Source organism: Pundamilia nyererei, unplaced genomic scaffold (genome assembly GCF_000239375.1).
Source record: "Pundamilia nyererei isolate P.nyererei 1_Seehausen unplaced genomic scaffold, PunNye1.0 scaffold00258, whole genome shotgun sequence".
NCBI classification, from domain to species: Eukaryota; Metazoa; Chordata; class Actinopteri; order Cichliformes; family Cichlidae; genus Pundamilia; species Pundamilia nyererei.
The window spans coordinates 206,658-234,474 of record NW_005187659.1 but is presented as its reverse complement, the minus strand read 5'-3'; the positions used below and the strand labels follow the sequence as shown (position 1 = coordinate 234,474).

The window sequence follows — 27,817 nt, the reverse complement described above, 5'->3', positions numbered from 1 at the left end:
ATGATGTTTTGAAGAGAAGTTACAGCGAGTCATTTATTTTATTTTACTTTATTTTATTTTATTTATCTAGTCGACGTACAAGGAAAGGAACAGCACTCTTGTGTTTCCGGCGTCGTCCTGTTGACGCAATGACGCGATGACGTCAAACGGAAATCTGTAGCTCCAATTCTTTCTAGAATTCTGTAGCACTCTCTAGCCCGCTGTCTTCAGGGATGTTCATCTGAGTTTGTCTACATCTAATACAGCAAGAAGCTCTTCTAAAGAAACAAATACGTATTTCTGCGCTGTGCGGCGATCTTGCGGTCTGTCCTTGTTTCAATCAAACTTGTTAGCTTCTCATAGCTCGCGAACTTAGCTGAAGCCTATTGTAAGCTAACGGTGTTAGCTTTGGGGTGTTGGTGTCAGGATGTCCAGGATAGATTACAGCGTGTGGGACCACATTGAGGTGTCGGACGATGAGGATGACATCCATCCAAACATCGACACACCCAGTCTCTTCAGATGGAGACACCAGGTATAGCAACAAGCCACGCATGGTTACAATTAAGATGCTACACATGAAGTAAAAGTGATGCATATTTGACCTGAACTGTTAGCTGACCTCGTGTGTTTACTTTGGTTCTGTGTTTACTTTTAACATGAATATAGGAATGTTTAACTTTTTGCAACTAAATCCACATTTGGAAAAAAGAAAAAAAACAAGTAGTAAAGATTTTATATTTTGACCTCAGGCTCGTGTGGAGCGGATGGAGGAATTTCAGAAGAAAGGTGAAGAACTAAACAAGGGACTGTCCGAGTGCAGACGCAAGCTGGCAGACACACAGAAGAAAATCAAGGAGCTAACCATTTCAACATCAGAGGATGCCAAAGCAGAGTTGAGCAAAGTCCAGGCTGAGGAGAAGAAAATGAAAAAAGAGGAACGGGATTGGGAGAGAAAGGTGGGAGACTACCAACGGGAGGAGAAGAAGATGCCGTGGAATGTAGACACGCTCAGCAAGGATGGGTTCAGCAAGGTGAGGTAGAGTAAGTGGAGCTTAAAAAGCACTACAGGTTTTACATCGCACATCATTTATTACACTTTTTTTTTTTCTAAAGTATTTTCAGGAAAACAAACGCTAACAAAACTGTTGTCTTTTCTCCATATTTCATCTTTTAACTAATGCAATTGTTTGTTTGAGCCTGACATCCAAGGGAAAAATTGGCCGAAAACATGATCACCACATGTCCCCCACAGCAGAGCCATTAGATCCCCTCAAAAGTTCAACACCTTGTTCACCATGCTTTATCATCCATTCAACTCTTATGCCACTGTGCCCATCTGAAAGGGCACACATACAGAGTCGACTTTTCTGTTTCAACATTTACAGTTGATTTAGAGTTCTGTGTTGAATCTTTGCAGATCCTAGTACAAAGTAATCTCCACAAGGATCCAATACTCTCGCCAGCATTCATGCTTGTGCGTAGTGTTAATTACCTGGTCCTGTCTCAGTGTTTTATATGCAGAGTTAGCCATGATGGAAACAAATAAAACTGTGAAACAGTTACTGATAGATTGAGCAAGTATAAAAAAAAAAGTAGCCAGAAATGCAGAGGAGGAATTGACAGTACTAAACGGGCCAATACAACTGTTGTTGTTACGACATACCTACAGTATAGATTCAATGTAGAAGTCTACATCTACTCTCATTCTTTGACTTTGTAACACATTGAAGTCTTTTCTTGCAATTTTCAGATATGGGTTTATTAATATTGACATCTCTAACTTGTATGCAATGACATTCTTTCTGTAGAACTCAGAGACATTGTCGTTAACGAGTCCATTCTTCCACTGTCCTTTTCATAGAGTATTGTTAATGTCAAACCTGAAACCGAAGAGACCGAAGAAGAGAAGGAGCAAAAGCACAAAACATTCGTGGAGAAATATGAGAAAGAGATCAAACATTTCGGTAAGCACTCGCATGCATCAGTATTTACTCTCGTTACAAGGTACTGGTGAGAGTAGAGATGCTTCTTCATTACTCTCGTTACTGCAGGCATGTTGCGACGTTGGGATGACAGCCAGAAGTACCTCTCTGACCATCCTCATCTGGTATGCGAAGAGACCGCCAACTACCTGGTGATCATGTGCATCGACCTTGAAGTTGAGGAGGTAAGTAATACAAACAGAGCTTGTTTGTCATGAATTCCTTCTGCACGCGACCATACTCCATCTAAATATTAAGCTGTAAAAACGCTTCTTCCTCCTGCAGAAACACGCATTGATGGAGCAAGTGGCTCATCAGACCATCGTCATGCAGTTCATTCTGGAGCTTGCCAAAAGCCTCAAAGTTGACCCCCGTGGATGCTTTCGCCAGTTTTTTGCAAAGATTAAGGTAACTAGTTTTAGTTTAGCTTCTATTAGTTTTAGTCTTTTTAATTATTATTGTATGGAAAGTAAATGTCAGAGTAAAGGTTTGGGAGCATCAGTACAGGCATTGCAATTTGGATTTGGATCTTATAACTTATTCAGTGACCTAAATATGGGGTGGAGTTCAGAGACCTGGTATTAAATTGAGCTCAAGGCTAAATTATTAAAGATGATGGCATTGGCATGGTTTGGTTCCAAGGTATTTAAGAAAACTGTTTCCTATTTGCATAAATGTTTCCGTGAACGTTTTACCTCATCACGTCTGTTTTATTTGTCTTTCTGAGTTTGTTGGCAAGTCAGGCAGAGAGCTCTTTCTTCCACACTTTGCAGTGGCATGCAAGCCAAGCTCCTGTTCTTATGGCAGGAGCTTAGAGAAGTTAAGGTTAAAAAGTTTGGTTACACTTTACTGGAGATTTACCTGGCAATGGTCACAACCACATATCCAAAAAGACTTGGCAGAAAAATGCAAGTTCTCAGACGACTAGCTTTAGTTTATCTTTGCCTAGGTTAGGTATTCACTGTTCACTAAAGTTTTACAGAGGGATGGATTTAGGTTGATTCTGTTCATCTTGATTCAAAGTTTTCTGTGGGACAAACGCTTCATCGGTCATCTGAGTGGTTAATTTGTCTATTAGTGATGAAACATTTCTTCCGCTGGCAAAGTTGCATCCAGATGAACAGATTCCGCTTTCTGGGATTTGCTTATTGTCGAAGATGTATTAAAAAATCCAGTCAAAAAAATTCTTTCTGTCTAAATTTTTGTATTAAAAGAAGTGGAGAACAGTAACATTGATCATCACCTGAACTCTGCAAATGTAGAGAACCGGTTCCTAACCTTTGACAGATTCCTCTGAGTTCACAATGTTGAATCCCGATCTGTCGTTATCTCCCTTGTTTTCAGAAACACAGTCTAACCTATAATCCTTCTTTTTTGAAAGCTTGACAGATGTATGCAAATGCAGGTTTACTTAACTAAACCGTTTTTTTTTTTCGTTGTTGTTTTTTTTTAGTTCATAATAATAATTTCGGTCTGGTGCACCAGGGGATTGTGGAGTGATTTTATTTTGGGGTTTTTTGTTTTTGTTTTTTTGCATCTAGACCTGTTGTGCAGGAACTAAATTTAGTCCTCAGTGTACAGTGCACAGTTTCCGTAAACGGTCTCTGACATGGGGAAACCCTCATACTAATTGTGTGCATACGTGTGCATACATGTGCCTTATCAGACAGCAGATCAGCAGTACCAGGAAGCTTTCAATGATGAACTGGAGTCATTCAAGGAGCGCGTTCGGGGAAGGGCGAAGATCCGGATAGAAAAGGCTATGAAGGAATATGAGGAAGAGGAACGACAGAAGCGCATTGGACCTGGAGGGCTCGATCCTGTTGAAGTGTATGAGTCACTTCCAACTGTAAGTTTTCAGCATAATTGAGCACATTCCTTTGTTTTCGTTCTCTTGAATGGCGTGTTTCACAGATTGCATTGGTAATTGCAGGAGATGCAGAAATGCTTTGATGAGAAGGACATCCAAATGCTGCAAGAGGTTATTAGCAAAATGGATCCAACGGTAGGTTGTTTGGTGTTGTCGTGCAGGTTTATTACTGTGAAGCACTTTGTGGTTTTTATAATGTGAAAAGTGCTATATAAATAAATTGATTTGATTAGATTATAGTTTTTCTCATCGGAATCTGTTTAAATGTAAAAATGTATGTATATCTTTTTTTAAACATCCTAGCTTTACTCTGTTCATAAATGTGATTCGTTCTACATGATTTAGGTGGCAAAGGCTCACATGAAGAGGTGCATAGACTCTGGGCTCTGGGTACCCAACGCCAAGGGAGACGACGGGGAAGAAAAAGGGGACGAAAAAGACGACGAGCCCACCTACGAAGAGATCCAACACGAGAAGGAAGAAGCCAAAAAGGAATGACCACATTTGAATTGTGATTTGTTTTTATTTTTTTGGCAAATGTTACCCCACTGTATTTCAACTTCACTATGTGTATGTTTAGTTTGCCAACCAATGACACAACTTCTCAAAAATATTTAGCTGACATTTAAGGGATTAGTGTTCACCTAACTCCACAGCAACATTACGTGAACAACTGCTGCCTGGAAAAGAAACTGCCGCTTGTGTGTGTGTGTGTGTGTGTCTTATTTGTTTGGATCTCACTGAAGTTTTGTTCTTTGAGTTATTCGTAGCGCAGACATGCCTGGCTGCTTTGTTTGTGTTGGTCATGATGATTTTGTACTTTTCAAATTCCAATTTTTCTTTGAGATTTTTGGCTTGAGCAGCCAGTGTATTATTTTCCCAAATTGCATTTTCTACAAACTTACTAATCTAAACGTTCACTCCTTGAGACAAAGCGTTTGTGGTTGTTTTGAATGTATGGGTGAGATCAGAGAGGTCAAACATGTGAATCAATAGCAGAGGAGACCTGTAGTGGTGTTAACCCTGATGACTTTTGTTGTCATTTTTAGTACGTCACAAACATGAAGACGATGACTACAACAATCACGACTTTAAAAAACAAAGCTTTTCATTTCAGGACACACTGGCTGCACATACTGTAACTAATTTACAGCCTGACGAAAAGGAGTTAAAAGTTCCTCAGGTTTAGCATTTCGTTATGGGGGCAATTGACAGATCATATGTTCTAATAGTGAAATTTGCACAGTAGTGCGTGCCAGTTAGGCGTGTTTGGAATCTACATTCACTTTCTGTGCTGTCATTTTGAAGGTGATTAGTACTTGGGCTTTTGCATGATGTCAGAACTTGTTTTACAAATAAACTAATTGCAATGGCTTATAAAAGGCATTTTTGACTGTCTTGGACATTAATAAATGAAACATTTTTTTTGGGGGGGGGGCTGAGTTTCATTACTCCCTGACCTGTTGAATTGAGAGCTCCCTTATATAGAACCTGTCTGACAAACAGCAACACGTCATACCACGATGTGAAGAAACTTGAGAACAGATAAGAAGAAGAAGTCATTGACACATATCAATCTGGAAAGGGTTACAAAACCATAAGGCTTTGGGACTCCAGCGAACAACAGTGATAGTCATTCCCACAAACCCACAAAGAAGTGCAGGCCTCTCTTGTCTCAGCGAAGATCAAAGTTTATGATAAAAATGTTTTGTAGGTTTTTTTCCATATTTTTTGGACTGATTAAACAGAAGTCAAACATCTTGGAAGGCTTGTATTGATTTACATCTGGTGTAACTACATCAGGTGTATATAATGATGTAATTACATCAGTCAAAAAGTAGAATCTGCAATTAGTTTTTGGTAAAGTGACCTTTACATATCCTTTATTTATCCAAATAAAAAGCCTCAGTTGCATTAATAATATCTTTTTCTAAAGGATCGGCCCAAGAAGGCAGCAGAAATTGTCACAGGTATAACAGTTCTATAAAGATAGTTAAAGTGGGCAAAAAGGGCTGAATTGATTATAATATAGGTCCAATAAGAGAGAGCCATAAAGATACCTGCAAAATGAGTCAGTTCTTTATTTTATATACAACCCCATCATAAATCCTGTTGACTATAGCCTATTTACTAAAATCACATATGAAAAACAAAACTTAAAAAAAAATCCAGCATTCTTGAAAGAAAAAAAACATCAAACAAACTTGCTTTTTCCTTCCTGCACAATCTGCTGATTTCAGTTTGTGTGTGAGTTCAGTTTGTGCCGACCTCAGCCCAGCAGCCCGACGCAGGAAACCAAGGCAGTGATGACAAGTGCTGTGCAATACAGCAGATTTTGGTATCCAATACCAAGTAAATACAGGGTTTCCTATAACAATACCAATACTGAAACCTTTAACTTATAAATGCAACTTATATGGTGGGGGGAAGTTTGTCATATCTTATGACTTATTAGATGACTCATCATCAGTTCACAAATTCTCGACATATTTTAATGACCACTAAATCACTGTGATTTAAGATGTCGGCTTCTTGTTATAAATGTGTTCTTTAAATAAAACATTTCATACTGTATGTTGGAGGGATATTTTTTATTTCCAAAAAAAAACAAAAAATACTGAAGTTAGTGGATAAATTCAGTATGTTTTGATCTGATGCTAATACCAGCATTGGCATGAATACTATGGTACTTGGGTTGATCCCCTCTGATGAGCAGATGAGCAGCAGATGTAATGGCCACAGGAGGACTGGGGGGCCATCACAAAGAAGTTAATTATTTTGGCAGATGTTTACTTTGCGCAAGACACATGGGTAGATAGTTGCACAGTGTTTTTCAACTTAAAACACTTAATAAATCAGTTAATAGACTTTTATTTCAGTTGTGTTTTGAGGTCTTGTGTAGAGCTGTATTTCAAGCTTTCAAAGAAAGCTTTAATGCCACATCAAGAAGTTTAGGCATGCCATTATGATGTTCCTAAATCGTGGGTGTCAAACTTCAGTCCTCGAGGGCCAGCATCCTGCTTGTTTTTGAGATATCCCTGCCCTACCTGCTGCTATTACCTGGATCAGGTGTGTTTTGCCAATAAGAAGCTACAAGGGCAGGTTAGCTGGAAAACAAGCAGGACGGCGATCCTTAAGGCCTGGAGTTTGACACCTGCATCCTAAATGATCTGATGTGCGATTTTCACCTTCAAAACATGAGAGCTGACTAATTAGGTCTAAACCAATACTTTTAGCAAGCACAAGTTGATTTGTTTATTTGGATGTTTTTGATTCAGTCTTAGAGAGATGCCAGTGAAGGAAATATTCATCCCAGGTTTCCAGGGAAAGATTTTCCAAAAGATTAAACTTTAAAATATACATTGTTCCCATGTTAAAATGCAAAACAAGTGACTTAAACATATCAACAAAGTGTGTCTAATGAGAACATAAATCAACAATTAGGATATTGCACTTGGAAAAATGAGACATGGTTAGGCATAGGTTATGCCACCAAAAGGTATGCAGAGTTGTTATTGGATGTTTTAATGGTATAAAAGTGGCACAAGAGTTTGTTTAATATTGTTATAGGAATCATTTTTAGGTTAACATCTGTAAAACTGAAGCCCGGTATAGAGTGATAATATTTTTGCAGGTCCAGAACACCTGGCCCCTTGCGGTGTGGAGGAGCAACAGCTTTACTCAGAGTCCCTCCTGAATGACTGGGCCTACCTCTGACATAGAGCCCAGACACCCTGCAGAGTAAGCTCATTTTGGCCCCGTGATGTCATCCTTTAAGTCACTACCCAAAGCTCCTGGTCATTGGTGTGGGTGTAATAACAATAGCTAATAATAACTATTTTATTGCAGTACCACTTTCAACACACACAGTTTTCTATATCTTATTTAAGGTGTAATGAACTGAGAAAGATGGAAATTCCCTGCATTGTGGGACACCCTAATGAAAAAAACAAATCCTGTAAACGCCCCTGCTTAAAAAAAACAAAACAAAACCCCCCCCCCAAATGAAATCAGGTAGAAAATACAATATTGACTTAATCTATGGACTATGAGTCTGGGAGAAAGATTTATTACTTTACATTTTTGGCTGTGCGGAAGGAGAAGTAAGATAATAGATGTATGATTGTAATAATATCATAGGACAGATATTATTACAAGCATATATCTATTAAGAGTTTTTCCTCTACTTTGTTAGTCTGTTCCTTTCTTTGTCTTTGATTTACATTAAGCGGAACAGTTTAACGTTTTATTTTGAAAGGTACGTGCTAATGCGCACCCGCACGCTAGCGACGGAAGGAGTGGCCATACCCTGCGTCTTGGTTTCGGGAAGCAGCGCGTTGCCGTCGTTGCTCACAGTTCGCGAGAACCCGAGAGTGTAGGCGGCGGTGGGGGAAATACGCTCGCAGAACTATGAAGCTTTAACTGTCAATCATATTGACGTGCTGAGGTGTCTTTTTTATGTTTTTTATTTTTAATGCGAAACTTTTAGAAGACGCTCGTCAAACGGTAAGATATTTTACTGTCGCACAGGTTGCTAAGTTTACAGCTCCGACTTGCTGTTGATATATTTCCTTGTTGTGGTGTCGCGTACGCTGTTAAGTGCATACGAGGCTTGATTTAGGCCTCGCGATAACGCGGTCAGTTTGCTTTTATATAACGTCAGATAGAAGGGAAAAGGGCAAACTTTTGTTGTACTGTGCGTCTCCGTATAGTTTAATCGGTGCCCTCGAATAGTTAGTAGCTTGACGTGATGTAAACAATACGTTATAAGGTGTAATCCCTGATAGGCCTATCGACATATTGATCGGGTTTTCTGACGTCATATTTGTTAAAGCATATTTTTCTTCTTTTCTTTTTGTTATTTGGTAAGCTATGAGGTTTGTTTGTTTTGTTTTGTTTTTTTAAAGACAGAAATGTATAATAAAAGCAATACATTTTATTTTAAAGAAGCTTTAAACTTACTCTTGTTTAGTATTTATGTATACCACAGCACGTTTATGTAGCTGATTTTCTTAAAGCTGTGGTCAAACTCCCGTTTGTCTGTGTGTGTCAGTAATGGGAGGGAGGTCCAGATCTTCAGGATCGTTTTCAGGCCTGAGCGAGCCTCCGAAGGATCAGGGCATCCATGTCTACCTTTTCTGGACAAAAGATGGGAAGAAATATTTGTCTCACACCACAGGAGAGGTCACAGCGGAGCAGCTGTGTATCTCTGCAGCAGAGACCATCGGTAAGAGGAAAAGGCTCCACCAAATGCACAGTCCAGAAATGAAAGTGTTTTCTCTTTTCATGTGGTATTTGAGCCTGCTAGTGGCAACAGTGTGTAACATCAGTGTTTCCTCCTCAGGGATAACGGCTCTGTGCCATTCACTGTTTGCGCTGTACAACCCAGAAAGACACTTTTGGTACAGCCCAAACCACATATTTAAGGCAGAGGAAAACCCGAGCCTTGTACTTCGCTACTGTATGAGGTGAGTCTGTGTTTGTTTAACACTGTACTTGTGACACAGATAACATACAGCGAGGATGTTGATATAGTCTTTTTGTATTTAGGTATTACTTTCGGAACTGGCATGGACTGAATGAAAACGAGCCCATGATGTGCCGCTATCCTCCCAAATCTGGTTCAAAACGGGGTTTCCCTTTACTTGACACAACTTCACTGGAGTATTTATTTTCCCAGGTTGTTTTGGGTTTTTTTTTTTAATGGCATGCTTTTACACTCATAATGTTCCTGTCTTGACAATAATATAGTATCTTTTCCAAATCAGGCTAAGTATGAATTTGTGAATGAAGTGGTACAAATGGAAGACGTCAAGACAGAGGAGGAGCAGACTCGCTTCAAAAATGAGAGTTTGGGAATGGCTGTGCTTCACCTCTCATACCAGGCAATTAAAACGGAATCAACTTTGCAAGATGTAGCTTCAAAAGTCAGGTATATACTTTGTCTTGATCACACCGCAATCCCTCCTTCCAAATAGTGTTTTAAGCTTTCATTCTTAAATGGCTTATAATATGTTTATATCTTGTACTGTTAATGTTATTTTCTGCTACTGTAACAAATGTCTTTTTAATCCAATCTAATCAGTAAGTTCAGATAATATCACTATACCTCTTTTTTTTCAGCTTTCTAGACTGCGTTCCAAGATCTTTCGCCAAACACATTTCCAGAGACAACTTCCTGACTAAACTCAGGATCCAGCGAGTGTTTAAAGACTTTGTGCGGTCCTTCCAGCAGCACACAGTGGATCGGGGCAACCTGTGCACTGAGGAAATCATGTACAAGTACATCGCTACACTTGAGCACTTGGCACCGCGTTTTGGCACTGAGACTTTTCCCGTAACCCGCCTGGATCTGAGGGACGAAGATGACCGAAGTGGCTCGTGTTCCAGCACCACCCACGCCCAGTGTGGTTCAAAAGACAACTTCTGCGGCCCAATATCACATGAAATATCGGTGTCCGGTACTGAGGGGATTCAGTGGAGGAAGGTGTCTGCTCAAAGGGTCTGTATAGACACTGATGCTGGCATATTGTATATGTTGGTTGAGTGGCCTTTTGGGGATTTTTTTTTAATTTGTTCAATCTCTTTACCCAGGCACAGGCAAATAATTACATGGGGAATGGCTACATAAACTACATGAGAAAACCAAAACAGCACTCCAGCCAACCAGATGCAGACACACCCAATGACTGGACCTTCTTCAGCGAGTTCCCTGAAATAACTCACATAGCCATTACTGATTCTAATGTGTGCATCAGCACTCGAGACAATCTCTGTATGGTGAGACCACTTGTTTGTTTTTTAATGTAAAAGCTGCAATGCATTCACTTAATTGGTAAATGTCTTTGTAATGCATTAGTCCAGTGGATAAAGTGTTTTTAGTCATTCAACTAATTGCTCAGTCTTTTGAGGATGTTTTTATAGACAACACACTATATATTTCTGCCTAGATTCTATATGTGTTTGACTATAAAGCCTCTCGGTTTTGACTTTGCTTTGGGCAATTTATCCTGTTTTGAATTTGTATGTGTCAGTAGGTGGGAGCTCTGATTGTAAGGTAGTGGTGTTTCTGTATATGTATGTAGGAGGTTCAGATGATCTCCAGCCAGGAGGCCCATTCCTTCGTCTCCCTCCTAGATGGATACTACCGACTGACTGCAGACGCCCACCACTATCTTTGTCATGAAGTGGCTCCCCCAAGGGTAGTGTGGAGTGAAGCAAATCTACTGCATGGACCTATGCAGTGAGTTTTCTACCCTTATATACATGCACATTCAGACACAGAAAAGGCTATGAAGAAACATGGTGTGTTATGTCATAACTCCTGTGTGTTTTTCCAGTGATGAGTTTGTGCTGTCTAAGCTGAAAAAGGAGGCAGAGGATGAGGGAACGTTCCTCGCTCGTTGGAGTGTTGTTGACTATAGCTGCATCATCCTAGCTGTTCTAATCAAGAATCAGGTGAGTCAACACCCACCCTCTTATATGGAAGTAGTTGCAGTGTAATGATGGTCGAAAAATAAACCCGATACTTTCCCTGCACCTGCGTTTTGTGCATACAGGATGGTGTAACGCGAAGCCACAAGCAGTTTCGTGTTCACGTAAAGGATTCAATGCTCTTTCTGGAGGGCTTGGAACGACAGTTCCCCAGCATGAAGGAGCTCACCGATAGCCTCAAGTCGTTTGTCCTCAAGTCTGGTTCGGACAGCTTTACTGTCAAAAAATGCTGTTCGCCAAAATCAGGAGGTTTGTGTTCCTTGTTTTGCTCATGTATCCAATATTATGCCTCTAGAGTCCTGTTGAAGCCCCCTTTGAATTCAGCCTTGTTCACCTCTACTCAGTTTTTAAAATTAACTGTAATAGTTGCGCTAATGTTCCTACTTACTAATTGGGGTACTCGTATCCCTATTTAGGAATTTAGGTGATATTTAGGTTTTTAATCAGAATTGACTGTGTTTGGGCAGGGATAGCTCAGTAGGTAGAGTGGTGGCCCCATGATCGGAAGGTCGGGGGTTCGATTCCCCTGAACAACTACCCTGAGGTACCCCTGAGCAAGGTACCGTCCCTACACACTGCTCCCCGGGCGCCCAGTGGCTGCCCACTGCTTCACTGAGTGAATGGGTTAAATGCAGAGAGGGATTTTCCCCACGGGGACCAATAAAGTACACTTTCTTTCTTTCTTTTCTTCTTTCTTTCTGCTGTGTGTGGTGCAGAGCTATCCAACCTTCTGGTGAGGAGACACAATGAATGCGATGTTCACGCCGAGCCCTTATCCCAAACCTACAAGACCCGTCTAATGTTCCCCCAAATCAAGGACAAAGATATCAAACAGGTGACAATGTCCACTCGCCACCTTCATAGTCATAGAGGATTAGTTGTCCTCTGTCCTGTAGCTGACTGTACGGGTGTTTTATTTTGGAGCAGGAGCAGCATTTGGGTCGCGGCACCAGAACTAACATCTACTCAGGACGGCTGTTAACGCAGGAAAGAGAGGAAAGTGATAATGACGAGTTCAACAACAACTCTCACCGAGGCCACCGAGTCGTTCTTAAGATTCTGGACCAAACCCATGAAGATATTGCTCTGGTAAGCTGTTTGAAACTCACTCAAAAAATGACACTTTACTATGCTGAATGTAAACGGTTGTTATGATCTTGTCTGTTCTGACGTTTACGTTTTCACTCCTCTTAGGTGTTTTTCGAAACCGCAAGTCTCATGTGCCAGGTATCCCACCGTCACCTGGTGTTTGTATATGGCGTGTCTGTCAAAGGATCTGAAAGTAAGAGACGTAGCACTGTTCATCCTCACTTCCTCATTGTTATTTCCCCATCTCACACACATCAGTGTATACAGTCAAATTTCTGATTTTAGTACTAAGAAAACCATGTTGCATATGCAAAATCACCCTAACCATGTTCTATTTTTACGTTTTGCTCGTGCGTATATCATGAACCAAACCTCTCAGACTTGTTCCTGTCTTTGCAGACATCATGGTGGAGGAATTTGTGGATTTCGGGCCTTTGGATGTCTTCCTTCGCAGAGAAAAGAATGTGTCTGCTGGGTGGAAATTCATTGTTGCAAAACAGCTTGCCAGTGCCCTCGACTATCTTGTGCGTTCTAATCCTTATTTTTGACACTGATTATATTTCAGTAAATCTAATTGATTTCAGTGAAGTTTTTTATCCAGTGTTCCTCTAAGAAATAAGCTGCTGCAGACCCATGTGTAAAATGATTGAACAAAAGAAACAAGTAGTAGTTCTTTCTTACTGCATGCCATGTTTTGATTTTGAGATGCTGCTATCAGGCAGGAAGTGAAGTAAATGTCATATCACAGCAAAGTGTAAGATAAGTGCTCCAAGTAATTTTTTTGCCTATTGACTAATAGCAGTAACAGTTTGTGTTATTTTTAAGAACACTCTGCTTGACCAACGGTGCTATTTTCCTTATTCTAGGAAACCAACGGGTTGGTTCATGGAAATGTCTGTGCCAAGAACATCCTTTTGGTGAAAAATGGTCTAGAACCTAACACTACTCCTTTCATCAAGCTGAGTGACCCAGGAATTGCTCTGAGTGTTCTTTCACGGGAAGGTCCGTACCACCACCTCGCTTCAGTTTATGTGTTATGTGTCTCTATACACGGTCAGCTTCAAGAGTGTTCTAATTTATGTACTTTGCAATCAGATTTAGAAACAGGAAATCTCTAATCTCTTCTCGTGAACCATTTCCTGCTGTCTTGCAGGTTTGGTTTAAAATATGTTGTTCAAGTGTGTCAAAAATAAAAAGTCGAGATGAGAGTTGCACGAAAGTAAAACAAAACTCAAAAGCACTTGCTGATGTTGAATACCAACTTTATAGATGCTTCTGTGTTTGTCACCATCTATTTAGTTCAGTTAGGAGGAGTTCTCCTTCAGATAAGCCAGAATAAATATCCTACACTAACTTGTGTTATTATTTTGTGCCATGCAGAGCGCCTGGAACGTATCCCATGGATTGCCCCTGAGTGCATTGACAGTGGTTCAAACATAGGCAGCCATGCTGACCAGTGGAGCTTTGGCGTAACGATGCTTGAGATCTACAACAACGGTGATCTTCCCTTCAACTTCAACACATTGTCCGAGGTAGGCACGTGCTACAGCTCGGGCTTTTACTCCTCTTTCAACAACCCAAAGTATCACATCACATATTATTCTTCTGAATTGTAATCTTAACACTTGAGTCTCCCCACCCCAACCAGAAAGAGCGCTTTTATCAGCAAAAGGGCCACTTAGCTGAACCATCTTCCCCAGAGTTGGCCAGGTTCATCAACATGTGTTTGACCTATGAGCCTGAGGAGAGGCCGTCATTCCGCAAGGTGCACAGAGAACTCGTAGAACTCATGAGGAAAGGTCAGTGTTTGCTCGATTACTTTATCTCCTTTTTTAAAACTCTGTTGCAGTTCATTCAATAAACAAGTGTGTGTTTCTTCATCCAGGTTTTGTCATTCAGTCTGTTATGCCTTCCAGTGAAGCTTCAGCTAACACAGACCCCACTGTGTTCCATAAACGCTACCTGAAGCAAGTGCGGATCTTAGGAGAGGTTAGTACCACACAGCAGTAGTTTGCTTTTCGTTGTATTAGCTGGAGTGATCATCTCCTCATTCTTCTGTTTATAGGGTCACTTTGGAAAGGTGACTCTGTACTTGTATGACCCAGCCAATGACGGGAAGGGAGAGCAGGTGGCTGTGAAGTCTTTGAAGCAAGAAAACGACAAAATTTCTGACGGCTGGATGAAGGAGATTGAAATCCTGAAATCTCTTTATCACAGCAACATTGTGAAATACAAGGGCTGTTGCACAGAACTGGGTGAGTCCTCGCTTTCCTTTCTGTCTGCTTAAATATCTGTTTGAGCCATATGTCAACAGAGTCTGCATGTGTAAATGAGTGTGCAGTACAGCTCTTGTAACCTGCGGGGCTCAGTGGATCATTCAGCAAATTGATTTTTGGTCCCTGCTGTTCTTCTGTAAATATTGGAAATCCATTTGAAGTGCACCACTGTTTGTGTTGTATGTCAATATTTTGAGCTTTTAACACACAGCATGCTGAGCAGCACAGCAAAGCACCAGAATAAGAACAGGTTTTCTTGTCAGGAAGATAAATTCACTTTTGCATTGTCCATTGACAGGAGGGCAAGTCGTCCAACTAATAATGGAGTACCTTCCTCTGGGGAGTCTGAAAGACTACCTCCCCAAACGTAACCTTCCGCTGTCTCATTGTCTCATGTTTGCTCAGCAGATCTGTCAGGTGAGTTGTGGTGGTTTAATATTTTGTGCTAGCGCTGTATTACTTGTAAACACCATATGTGTCTATCCGTACAGCCCAACATTTGAATGAGTTACTGTACATACTTCTTTTTTCATAAATTAACATGACTTTTTTTATTATTATTACACTTGTTACTGTTTTGTTTGTTTTTTTTAATGTCTAGACCCTTTTGGCCTTGAATCTGAGCTGGTCTGCTTTTACTTGAGTGGTCGTGACTTCCGCTCCTAGCTTCAGCTAAACTTTCATATTTTCTGGTGTGAAAACTGCTGAGATGTCAGCTTGTATTCTTCTCTGTTCTGAAGAGAGTCTCTGTTTTTCTGTTTGCTTTTGTGCAGCATACAGTGTAACAGCCTGAAGGAGATAATCCATCACATTAAGCTTTAATTCCATTTTACAGCACTCTGTTTTTGTGTGTGTGTTTTGTCATTAATTCATTCTGTCTGAAATAAGTAGTTTGATTGCATTGGCATTATGTTATGCTGTGTTTTCTCTCAGTAACCTGGGAAATGTCCTCCAGGAAATAATCATTCAACACCCAGAACCATAATTTCATAGCAGCCTTGGAAAAAATAGCCAATTTCTGATTGAATTTATTGTTGATAATAAAGTAATATTAGTTTTGATTAAGGGCTCTTGATGGGAAGCTTGATTTTTAAAAAGTGTAAAATATTGCAGAAGATTAAGAACAGGGCTCTGCGAGGCTCTTTTGTGAAATTATTTTGATCTAACATGTTTCAGCGACGGTTCTAGGGTGTAGATGGGTGTGGAGGCATAGTTATCACATTAATGGTCTCTGTTATGGCATGCAAAGTTGTCAGCAAACAAAGATACAGTTGAGTCTGCGGGGAATGCAATTTGCTTTGCAGGTTTCTGGTTGTAGATGAAAGTATTGGATAAACTGACATTTAGACCTGGTGATGGTGTTTAATGGAAAATATTCATCTAATGATTCTTTACCACAGGAGTAATGCACATGCTCAATTTTAATGGCAGCATATTTAATAGATAATTAGATTGCTTGCTCAGAGCCATAAATTTAATCCTTAATATTGCTAGAAGAAGATTTCAGTGATCACCACACACAGATCTGTAAAAATAGCTTTTCTGACCTGTTTTTATCTGAATTGCTGTTGCAGACTGATTGACAGGCATGAAGGAGTTACTCTCCGTAGGGACACGTTTTTTTGCTTTTTACCGTGGTTAAAATAGCAGCTGTTTTTGAAATAAAAATGGCATCCATCTTTTTATTCCTGTTATTTTCTTTTAAGGGGATGAATTACTTGCACTCAAAGCGATACGTCCATCGCGATCTGGCTGCCCGTAATGTCTTGGTGGAAAATGACAGTCTGGTAAAGATTGGAGACTTTGGCCTGACGAAGTACATCCCTGAGGGTGAGATCTACTACCGTGTCCGTGAGGATGGAGACAGTCCAGTGTTCTGGTCAGTTTACGCACTTAGACTTGTCACTCATTGTGTTGTTGTGTGACTTTGTCCTCTAAATTACATTTTTAAAAATTTTGTAGGTATGCCATCGAGTGCTTGAAAGAGAGTAAATTTTCCTTCTCCTCTGATGTTTGGTCCTTTGGAGTTACACTGTATGAGATCCTGACCCGCTGTGACCGTCGCCAAAGCCCTCCAGATGTATGTCATCACCGGCCTCTTTTTCAAGTATTTCTTTACTGAACCGGCCTTATCGATCAATCTCTGTGTGAATTACACAATCTGTTCTTATGTATCTTTTGCAGAAGTTCTTTGAAATGATGAAGGAAGCTCAAGGACAGATGACTGTGGTGATACTGATAAAACTGTTGGAACAAGGGTTGCGATTGCCTTGCCCTAAGGACAGCCCACATGAGGTAAGCTCAGAAGCCCATAAATCAAGTTCAGTACTTTTTGGCATTATGAATGGTATAGGTTTTTTTTTTTCATGATTACTTATTTTTTTTGAACAGGTGAAGATATTAATGGAGCGGTGTTGGAGTGCAGATCCTTCAGAACGGCCAGATTTTGAGTCCCTAATTAAAAAGTTTCAGAGTCTACGCCAAGCATACTGGCAGTCCTTTTCATAGTCTCAGATATGCTGATTTGCTGACGGGGACTATGTGGAAATCCATTTGACTACAAGTCATCGCTTTGCTACAATGGCAACCATATATTAAGGGGAGCCAGTAATGTGTTTCTTGCCTCTATTAAGAGATATATTTGCAACCTTTTCATAATAAAAGCACACTGCTATCCTCTTATATGTGATGTTAACACAGTAATGAATTTCATGGGCAAAAACTTCATGTTTGTCAAGAGTTAATAGTTTGCATATATCACAGTGAGTATTAACAGTTTGTGTACGGTTGAGGGATACTGTATTTCATTTTGTTTAGTTATTGTACATTTTTGACTGTTTAATTTTATAAACTTTAAATGAATAATTCAGAATCTAATAAACAATTTTCCACAAGCTCTTTTATTAAAGCCTGAAATAGACTGATGACTCCATCAGTGGGTCTACGTGTTACCTGGTTTTCACTCATTTTTTACTATTCTACAACACTATCAGTGATATGTACTTGTAATGCTTTTATTTTAAGGGGTTGCTTTTGAAATTCATATGGAGAATTTCACTGATACCAGTCTCAGGGCTCACACTCATGGTCACAGGGGCTTTCCTTCCAAAACACTCATGCCTCTTTGTTTCCACACATCTGCTTTCTCTTTGGTGCATGACTGCCTGTTATTTGCCGTTACTCTTAAAACTGTCAAAACACAAATGCATAAATGATCATACCAGAGCTTTACTCATTAAAGCTTTTTCAGAATCATTAAACACAAAGTCCAATCTTATTTTGAATTTATAAAAACTCTTAGGGCTTTCAAAATGGCACCTCTTAAGTATAGAGCTGTTAACTGCAAACACAATGGGGATATGCTACAAGAGATCAGAAGAGACTATGTGTAAAGTCACAGGGAAGTAAACTTCAGATTGGCTATGACATCTACAAATAGAAACGGTCTCTACAACTTGGCACTTGACTCTGTCCAGTATCTTTAATGGAAACATGCTAGTTGATACTTTAAAAAAAAAGAAACAAATCCCACTTGGCGGTAGATTTTGTTGCATATAGTAAATATGGCTCCTTATTTTTCTTCCTGAAAACTACAACTGTCAGGCTCCAAATGAAAACAGAAACAAGGATGAGTCAATTCCAAGTAGCCTTTCTAAAAAACAAAACAAAAAGCAAACTCTTTTTGACGTTACTGAGAAAATACTTTCAAAGCTAACCATTCATTTTCTGCGAATGGCATCTCTGGCAGCTTTCAGCTCACATTATAGCACTGACTCAGCTCTCAGAAAATTTTTAATGACATACCACCTGATTTTTGATTGAGTCTTAATAGCCTGATGTTATTGCTTCTTGGTGCCGCACAGGAGACTTCTACATATGCTGGAAAATTGTTTCTGTCTAGCCGAAACAGGGCCCACATGGCTTGGATCACACTAAAGTGGGGATGTGTAGATAGTCTATCCAATTATGAATCTGAAAGGACCTCCTCTGAATCACTGATGATGTAATTTTAACTGGACAGATGAAAACCATAGCTAAATCATAATTCTGGCATTTAAATCATAGCTGAAGTTGGACACTGTTACATTTAGAAAAGCCCATTCATGTTTTTTGTCTTGCAGTAAAGCAGTGATAATTACTGACCTCCACGATAAGACCATGAGACGTTAAACATATGCAGTTGACAAAGCTGTTGCTACTGACAAACCCCAAGATGAGAGTATTACTTAAATTCTTAGATCATAGTACTTGCTTTCAGCTGAATATGCACTTTAACTCAGGGTCATTACATAGTGTTAGATCTGCAGGAACTGGTCAACTTGTGGTTTACAGAGTTCAGACTAAACATGGTGAAATGTCTTTTAGCCTTTATGCTTCTCACTGCTAAAATTCTGCAAGTTTCACTCTGAGCTTTGCTCCAACTGAGGCCACAGCTTTAAAGTAATGATGACACTTTTACTCATGCTATAAGTTCTGATTTACACTCGCTTTTATTGAACTGGTGTGGAGTTATTTTATTTCACTTTCTTGTGCTTTGCATTTAAATAGGGTTATATTCTTTTAATTTGCATTTTATTATTATGATGCTGTTTTTATATGGTCTGTTGTTTCATTGCATTGTGCAAATCACTTTTAACTGCCTTTATGTACGACATATACAATACAAATAAAAATTTGCCTCGCATTGCCTAAAGCGTAGAACTGAAAAAGAACAATCTGCCAAATTCAGCATTTATTTATATTCAGCAGGTGTTCGTGTTTCTGTTCTGCATACGCTTTGAGTAAGACGCATACAGCAAGTGGAAGCTGAAGCACGAGCTCCAAGACATCTGTCCTGCCACAGTTATGTGTATTACAAACTGTCAGCATCAGACGTGTCTGCTTAAATGGGAGCTTTCCCTGCTGAGAGCTCTCAACATGTATTTGAAGGAAAGTACTGCAAGGACTGCAGGCTAATGGAGAATGAGGAATCTACCATGAGGCATGTCTAGTACTAAGCATTAGTCCAGAGTGATACCACCACCAGCTGAGTCACCAAATGCTTAAATACTACTGCTGTTCCCCTTGGGAACATAGAAAAATGCTGAATAGTGAAGCATATTGTTCTGACTCATAATCTTGGAGAGAAACTCCACTGCTGACTTCTGGACATGACATGATTGGTCCTTCTGGTGCTTGTCTGGACTGTGAAGCCCCCTGGAGGCACAGGCATTTTTCGTGGCCAAATGAAACTGATTCCCTTTATCCATCATTACAGTGTTGGATATATTCTCAGCTGACGCAGCCTATACTAGAGACCAAATTCAAATTACCAAAACAAAACCTGTATCTTCTTCTCTATATCTACTGCGAAAAAATTCTGTTTTCCTATACACTCTCTGCATAGCTAAAAAGGGCTTTATGAATGCTTTGTTTGTGGTAGAAAAGTCTGAATAAATTACCATGTGTCAAAAATTAACTGCTGAGTTTTTAAAGAGTGGTATTCATGAAATAATACATAATCAATCAACATGCTAACAATAGCCTATTACGAAGATAATGGAATTTAAGTAAACAAACCAACCACAATGATTTCCAAGAATAAAACGTTACGGATTTTTATGTTTTGTTTGAATTTTTAATGCTTTTGTTTTCAGTTTTGTTATATTTCAGTTTCCAGTGTGGATTTGTTTGTCTCAGTTCAGCTTTTGTTGTTTCAAGTGTCAAGTTTGACTTTTTATTTATTTCAGTATTAGTTTTTGTTTCCCTTTTGTTATTTGTTATTTGAGACACTTTGTAAAGCCAAGTAGCTCACAATCATGTGGACATATTCTCAAGCCTCCTTGCTTTATGAACTGGTAGTTCTAACTAAAATGAGCATATTTAAATTATAAACCATATTTGTTGGGATATTTTTGAGAAAATGTACATGCATAAATTAGACTCTTAAATAAATTAGACATGCATTTTTATTGTGCTGTTTATAATTGTCTGTTGTCTTTTTAAAATCTAGATATTTAATACTACATTTTAATTAGATTAATTACCAAAAAACATCCATTATGCACCTCATGCTGAGGAGCAGGTACACTCGTTGCTCCGCCCCCACCCTTCCGATTTACGTTGTAGTCATGGAGAATGCGTTCCCTTGTCGTCCAATCAGAAGCAGCGCTGGGGCCATGTGTGTATTGTTTAAACTGCTCAAATCAGCCAGAGTTTTCAGACCGAAAAAACTTCCAGCACCGAGTCATGGCGGCCACAGTGTCAGTTAATACAGCTGCCAAAGATGAAAACACAGACTCGGGAAACAGTTTGGCTTCTCGTCCGCTTAATGAAAAATACGACCCCGCCGTGGACCAAGAAAACTGGATTCCCGGGGATCGCCGGTACCCCGAACTCGTGCAGAACGAAGAGGACGCGACGCCCGGACGCGAGTGTCAGCGAAAGGTCGACGAGGACTTGACATCACTGAGCCCCGAAGAGATCGAGAGCCGCTTGGAGAGAACTCGACGGGAGTTTTACAACAGGAGGAAAATTATTATAAAAAACTTGCCCTCTGACGTTAGCAATCAGGTATGAGTAGAAAGTTTTAGGGGGTGAGGGTTTAATTGTTGGTTGGTTGATTGATTGATGCTACCCTGTGGCTAACGCTAGCCTAGCTCCGTTATACCTGCCATGCTATCAATGTTAGCTTCACAGGCATTTAACTTATTAGCTTCACCTTTTATTTAGTTTTCTGTGTACTACATCTGCTAGTGGTTTAAAAGCCAAAACGCACAGATTATTGGTAATTAAAAACGATGCAAACAGTTCTATAACTGGTTTGAGTTTGTTTGTTAACTAACATGGCTCGCGTTTACTGACAAGTGGTCAAATAATCAATCATGGTCATTTGTGGTCTGTGTGACCCACCAGGCCGCTTTGCATTCGTGGTTGAATTTTACCATTTGGCCCGCCGAGCCAAACTGTGGTTCATAACCGGTATATGCGGGTTACATATGCAGTGAAGGTGGGTCATAAGTCCATTTGTTATTAACTCTGTCTGTAATTAACTCTTGATGCTACTTTTTTTTTTTCTTTTTTGGAACGTGCCTGACTCATGGGGAGCGGTGGGCCTGCGGGCGGTACCATTGTTCACAGAGGGGGGGCTGGGGCAGTAGTGGGAGTTCGAGATGTCAGTTTCTCTATAACAAAAGGTGGAAGGCGTGGGGACAAAACGTTTCAGAAAATGCTAGGCAGCATCGCCATTTGTGTGAATAGGCAAAAGCTGGGCAGAACAATTTTTCCTACAACAATGAGGGAGTCATTCACCTCTCATCCCCCACCCCCCAGTGTATATCAACGAGCTAATTGGCTGAGAGGGGGTTGATTGAAATCTTCAATTAACCAACGACCTCCTAAAGTCAAATGTTATTTACACATTTAAACACCTGCAGTTAATCATTGTCTCTTTCTTTTTACAGGAGGTCCATGAGCTCTTGGGCAGCTATGATCTGAAGTACTGCTTTGTTGACAAGTACAAAGGCACAGGTAGGTCTAACTGCTCAACCATGTTGGACTGAGCAAGGCAATTTGGCAAGTTTGGCGTCTGCAAGTTGGAGGAGGTGGGGATCAGGATGGATCTGCTCTATTACGCCCCTTTAAAATTTAATCTGACAGCGAACTCTGTAGCAAACAAAAGTAAATCGGGCTCTCCAGATTTGGAGCATGCTTAGTTAATGACTTTCAATGGACATACTGAACATGAAAACGGGTTCGGGAGAAAGCAGCCAGACCTCAATTAAAGACTTTGTTTTCACGGTGTGCCTTCTCTTGCACTTATCATTATCACACAGTCGCAGATCTCTCTTTTTGGCGACTGTTGATGCTCGCTTGTCGTGGTGTCACGTTACATTGTCAGTTCAAGTGCGATAAGATCGATGGGCTCTCTGTGTATCTGTGTATGCGTTACCTCACATGCCCCTCGGTGTGATCTGCCATCTTGTCCAGCTAGAGTTGCTTGTTTTTAAATGTATAAAATGTAAAATATCAGATTAGAATATAAATAATTAAATATCTATGCATTCTTGCAGTAATATTTCACTAGAAAATGGGTGATGATCATGATAATAGGCCAGAAAATTGTGTGAGGCAGATGGTATTTTCAGGGTATGCCTGGTATCCAGCAAGCTGATATGGAAGAAAACCAGTGACATTTAGATGGCGCTTTTTTTAACAATATAGAGTTGGCTGCCAAACTAACTTCTTACTTTTTTTTTTTTTCCTCCCCTTCTTATGGCTTTCAGACAAAACTGGATAACTTTTTCACGCCTTATGTTTCTTTTTCATAACATGGGTAACAAGATGTTGATTTCATTCTTGCTGGACTGACAGGCATTGTAGTTTAAACAAGGGGTGAAGTTACACCAACACAAAGGATTCTGTGTGCTGATATTGTGCCACCAGAACTGTTTTAACAGCCTTGCTAGAGGCAAAAACGTCACAGGCAGGGTTTGCTCCCTGACACCTGCTGAGTACAAATAAATCTGACTTTATGCCACCTGAACAATGTCATTCCCTTGCCTTACACCAATTTGTTTCTCTCTTCTGTTTCCTTTCCCGTGTTACTCAAAGCATTTGTGACCCTACTTAATGGTGAACAAGCACAAAGTGCCATCAAAGAGTTCCACCAGCATGTGTTGCGGGACCGGGAGATCTCTGTGCAGCTGCAGCCGACAGATGCTCTGCTGTGCATCGCCAACCTGCCCCGCGCATTCACGCAGCAGCAGTTTGAGGAACTGGTGCGCCCCTTCGGCAACCTGGAGCGTTGCTTCCTGGTGTACAGTGCCACCTCGGGGCATTCCAAGGGCTACGGTTTTGTGGAGTACATGAAGAAGGACTCTGCGGCCAGGGCCAAGTCGGAGCTCCTGGGGAAGCAGCTGGGCTCCCGTATGCTTTACGTCCACTGGACTGAGGTGGGCTCCCTCACATATCCACTGCTGCACTCCAAATGCCTGTGCGTGGACCGCCTGCCTCAGAGCCTGCTGACAGCCCAAGACCTCCGCAGTGCCCTGGCTGACACCCACACGCCAGTTTTCTGCCAGGTCAGATTTTTACTGCACACAAGCCCAATACTTCAAGTGAATGATTTCAGAAGTCTACAGCATACTGATTGCACACAGCAGCGATCATTAACTTTTTTGTCATTTCTTTGTGTGGCTATTGTTTTATACAGCAAATGCCCACATTAATAAAAGTTGAGTGCTTTAAAAGCTGCTAAAATCCATCACAAAGTTGTAAAATTGTCCCTGAAGGTGTGCAAAATGACTGCACTACTGAGTCACTGTGAAACTGCAATCCATATTTGATCTTTCACCTTTACCCCAGTTTTCCTGTGGCCACTCAAAGTTACTATAGCAATAGCAACTGTTGGTTTCTATGGTGATGACCACCTGACACCCCCAGGTGGTGTCATTCAGCAGGTTTTTTCTGGAATGGGAGAGAGCTGTGTCCTTTTGAGCAGGACAGTCGTAGTTTTCTGTTGTTTCCAGATTGAACAGTCATAATAATTAGGAGCCTTATGATGGTTTTAATAGGAAACTGTGATATCACTGCAGCTTTATCAAATTCATAAAACCAGACGGTTGCATCATGGTAAGAGCGGAGTACCACTAAAAACAACACAAAGCCATATATAGTGATTGAGGTGGTGATTAAAGGGCCTTAAAAGGTAATTAAACACTTTAAGAAACAGATTTTGATCTGGGACTTTAGAGATGCAAATTTCAGTGGGTTATTTGAAATTTGCCAAACCATAAATGAAAGCAAAGGGTGCTGACAAATAGTAGCATTCCTAATCAAAATTCACTGAGTGAAGTGACCCATAAGTATCCAGGTGGCAGCCATAGTAAGTGCTTTTTGAGGAGTCTTAGTACTCCAAAAATTTCCAGAGTGCTTCCTTCTTATGTCTTTTCTTGCCACCTTTTAGAATAGGATACACTGAAACTTCCTTTATGAAAGGAAAGGAGGCAACACCATCCCCCAATGAGAACTTTGATGAAAACAATCAACAGGAGTGTCACCTGGTGCAGATACTATAAAATGTTAATTAGAAAAGGGTTTTCCATTTCGTGTCATATCGTGCTAATTTGTTCCTAACTAAGAGACTCTTAAACCAGCAGGTGAACTACAAACATCACACTGCTATGATAAAACTCTTGTATATAGATTTTAAAAAGGCTAAATAAATCAGGATTGAGGGTAATGTTAAAATAATAATCGTGAGCTGTGTAGAAGCTTCACCCCAATTCAGTTTGTGTTGCTTCTATTTTTCTTTATCAATTCACCTTGATCTTTCCTTGACCTAATGATATTTTCCATCCAGGCCTGGGGAAATTATGTAGATTGTTTCAGCTCAGCAGCAGCCTGAGACACAATTTTGGTGCTGTAGCCATCTTGACAGTTATTTGAAGCTCCTATCTTAATGAATGGGGAAAGATCCATAACTTTTGGTTGAGTGCTCACCAGGTATATATAAAATTGCTGCTTTTTTTTTTTTTTCCTTATTATTTATATGAACATGTTCAAGATTTGCCATTCTAATTCACTACATGGAAACAGTTGGACACGCAATCTTTACGTTTTTGCTACAATAACAAACAAAACTGAGTAGCGATATCTGCCACTACACGGTTGCATGTTTGGCATGTAGCACTTCTCACGTAAATCTGAGCTCAGAATTCACCAAATGCTGCGATGGGTGTTTTGTGAAGCAAGTCTTGCCCCTCAGTAGCAGCCTCCAACACCACCAGGCAGTTTTTTTTTTTTTTTTTTTTAAACAAGTGAGTTTCAGCAGTCACCAGGATGTAAAAGTTGCATATGTAGAGTCACCACTGCTACCTCGAACATTTAAATTCTGTCAACTTTTCCTGAAAATTAGGTTTTAAAGAGCTTATACTACTGCTGTTGCAGAATTCTGAGTGAGTGCTGTTTCTCTCTGTGGTAATCCTGAGTTTTTATTAACTATAAATTCCATGAGATTTTTTTTTTTTCCCCATCTTTCTCCAAATTTGTGCTAAAATATGTGAACACTGAGGGTGTAAGTGAAAACCACTTGGCTTCCACTCTGTGTGTGTGCGCGCATCTTATTCATTGGCTGCAGGGTTTTTTGGGTTTTTTGTTTTTCTCTATATGCTTGAAAAATTGCTTTTTTTTTTTTGGGTCCTCAATTTTTCTCTCCACAGTTGGCTCAGGGACAAGATGGAAGTTTCCGGCGTTTTGCAGTGCTGGAGTTTGCCACTGCAGAGATGGCCGAGGAAGCACAGCGACTCACAGATGGCAGACTGCTGGGTGGGACACATATCAGGGTGTCCTTCTGTGCCCCGGGTCCTCCTGGAAGAAGCATGTTGGCTGCTCTGATTGCTGCACAAACCATGGTACTGTATTCCAATCTACAGTCTTTGCTTGAGCCCTTAAGGCATAACATTGCTGCCTTTGAGTTTGTGCTGTAGTTAAAATTACGTTACTGGACACTACTTGGAAGCATTGCCGTTATATAACTCTCACAGAGGAGCTGGCTCATCACGTGATTTCAGATTAATCGAAAAAAATTTTGGTTATTTGTTGGTCTTGTTCTGAGTCTTTGCTTTGTGTCCTTCCTCTCAAGGCTGTAAACAGGGGTAAAGGACTCCTCCCTGATCCGACAGCCATGCAGATACTCACAGGCCTCAGCAACCCCGCCGCCCTCAAGATGCTGCTCAACCCACTGACACAGGGACATAAACAAGGTGAGGAGCCGTGAGCTGCTTTTAATCTGTTTTATTGCTATTATTCGTTCTCCTGCGGTGGATCTTAATCTTTGTCTATGCGCAGGCCTCCTCGGTGCGGCCCCCGCCATACCGCCACTGCTTGCCAACCCCGCTCTCACGGCCGCCCTGCTCCAGCTGCTCCTTCAGAACCAGGCCAAGGCTCAGCAGGTACCGCTGCCTTTTCCATCTTTGCTCCGTCATGTTCTTCCCTGCTTTTGCTTCCTGCCCGTTTTTGATTCATCCTCTCCTACTCACAGACTTTGTTCCCCACTCTGTTCTGTCCCTCTTTACCATTAGCAAGCCCTTCTGGGAAATCCTCTTCTGTGGGCTCAGGTGCTACACAATAAAGAAAACCCTCTAGTGCCTTGTGTGAGTGATAACGGTTTTTATGGTTGGCCATCAGTGTGTGTGTGAGTTGGAGCTGAAGTTAGATGGATTCTGGCCCTTTCTTCTTTTTATGTGAATGCTGATAGAAAACCTATTGCCTTGGTGGGTAAGCTCTTGCTAGGAAAGTGAGGGGTTTTTTTTGTGCGTGTATGTGTGGAGTGTTCCTTCGAGTGGTGCTGAGTAATGCGGTAGATGTACTATTATGCTGTATGCCAGAATTGTAAAGGTACATCCTGTAAGGACATAATTGCATATACAGTAAGTAAACTTGCTGAATGCATGTGTTAAGTTTAGTTGAGCAGTTCTTCGTCACCTTGATGTTGCAGTGCGGCTGAGTGACCCTGTTGTGACTGAACTTTTTTTCTTTTTCTTTTTTTTTCCCTCTTGGTCAGCAGCCAGGACTTATTGGGGAGAATCCTCTGGCCTCTCTGCCTGTCCAGCAGGGAGTCCATCTGCTCGGAGACCTGCCCCAAGGTTTGGCATCAGTCCACTCCAGCCGTGGCTCCTTCAGCCACAGACTGCATGTCTGCTTTTGATGATAAACATCTGCATTGCCATTAGCCTGTCCATCAGGCGTCTTACTCCTTACATTACTTATGTTACCCAAATTAAAACAGAATGCATATCTAATTTCCTCTGAAAAGCTTGAAGGAGAAGATTAAAAATGAAATGTGTGATTGTCATTTACGCTGAAGTCTCTAATCACCATAGGTGGTATTGTCCCTGGACTGGCTCTTCAGACAGATCCTCTACCTCCCTTGAAGCCAATGCCACGTGGCAGAACTCTTTCAAGGGATCAGGAGTCCCCCACGTCGGCTTGTCCCTTCCCCCAGACCTCCTCTCCGACCCTGCCGGGGATCTCTATACCCCTGCTGGGTGGCATGATCGGGGCAGATGGCCTCACAGCACAAGGGGTGAGTTCCCAAGTAATTGCCTTTTTAAAATGCCTTCAGTCCTTCAACTGCTTTTTTT

The 27,817-nt window shown here is 40.7% G+C and overlaps 3 protein-coding genes across 3 annotated transcripts in view; all 3 read left to right on the top strand.

The window, feature by feature from the left end:
• The first annotated feature begins 124 nt into the window (after positions 1 to 124).
• LOC102194892 (cell division cycle 37, HSP90 cochaperone) lies at positions 125 to 5,220 on the top strand. The gene is made up of 8 exons (XM_005749922.1): positions 125 to 514; positions 732 to 1,013; positions 1,844 to 1,946; positions 2,034 to 2,149; positions 2,250 to 2,372; positions 3,631 to 3,813; positions 3,898 to 3,969; positions 4,180 to 5,220. The coding sequence occupies exons 1-8, from the start codon at positions 407 to 409 to the stop codon at positions 4,330 to 4,332; spliced, it is 1,140 nt and encodes a 379-aa protein (XP_005749979.1). The 5' UTR covers positions 125 to 406; the 3' UTR covers positions 4,333 to 5,220.
• A 2,900-nt stretch (positions 5,221 to 8,120) lies between these two features.
• tyk2 (tyrosine kinase 2) lies at positions 8,121 to 17,637 on the top strand. Its single transcript, XM_005749921.2, has 24 exons — positions 8,121 to 8,340; positions 8,888 to 9,061; positions 9,179 to 9,302; positions 9,385 to 9,514; positions 9,603 to 9,766; positions 9,958 to 10,336; positions 10,429 to 10,614; positions 10,920 to 11,077; positions 11,175 to 11,292; positions 11,394 to 11,577; positions 12,045 to 12,163; positions 12,256 to 12,417; positions 12,523 to 12,610; positions 12,817 to 12,941; positions 13,284 to 13,419; positions 13,798 to 13,949; positions 14,066 to 14,216; positions 14,303 to 14,406; positions 14,483 to 14,672; positions 14,992 to 15,110; positions 16,400 to 16,572; positions 16,656 to 16,773; positions 16,878 to 16,988; positions 17,085 to 17,637. The coding sequence occupies exons 2-24, from the start codon at positions 8,890 to 8,892 to the stop codon at positions 17,199 to 17,201; spliced, it is 3,480 nt and encodes a 1,159-aa protein (XP_005749978.2). The 5' UTR covers positions 8,121 to 8,340; positions 8,888 to 8,889; the 3' UTR covers positions 17,202 to 17,637.
• A 3,209-nt stretch (positions 17,638 to 20,846) lies between these two features.
• Positions 20,847 to 27,817, top strand: part of raver1 (ribonucleoprotein, PTB-binding 1) — an 8,549-nt gene continuing 1,578 nt past the window's right edge. Inside the window, exons 1-8 of the mRNA XM_005749960.1 lie at positions 20,847 to 21,245; positions 22,136 to 22,202; positions 23,286 to 23,755; positions 25,895 to 26,086; positions 26,317 to 26,437; positions 26,523 to 26,626; positions 27,238 to 27,319; positions 27,557 to 27,771. Of these exons, the coding sequence (XP_005750017.1) occupies positions 20,922 to 21,245; positions 22,136 to 22,202; positions 23,286 to 23,755; positions 25,895 to 26,086; positions 26,317 to 26,437; positions 26,523 to 26,626; positions 27,238 to 27,319; positions 27,557 to 27,771 (1,575 nt within the window). The 5' untranslated portion in view covers positions 20,847 to 20,921. The remainder of the gene's footprint in view (positions 21,246 to 22,135; positions 22,203 to 23,285; positions 23,756 to 25,894; positions 26,087 to 26,316; positions 26,438 to 26,522; positions 26,627 to 27,237; positions 27,320 to 27,556; positions 27,772 to 27,817) is intronic.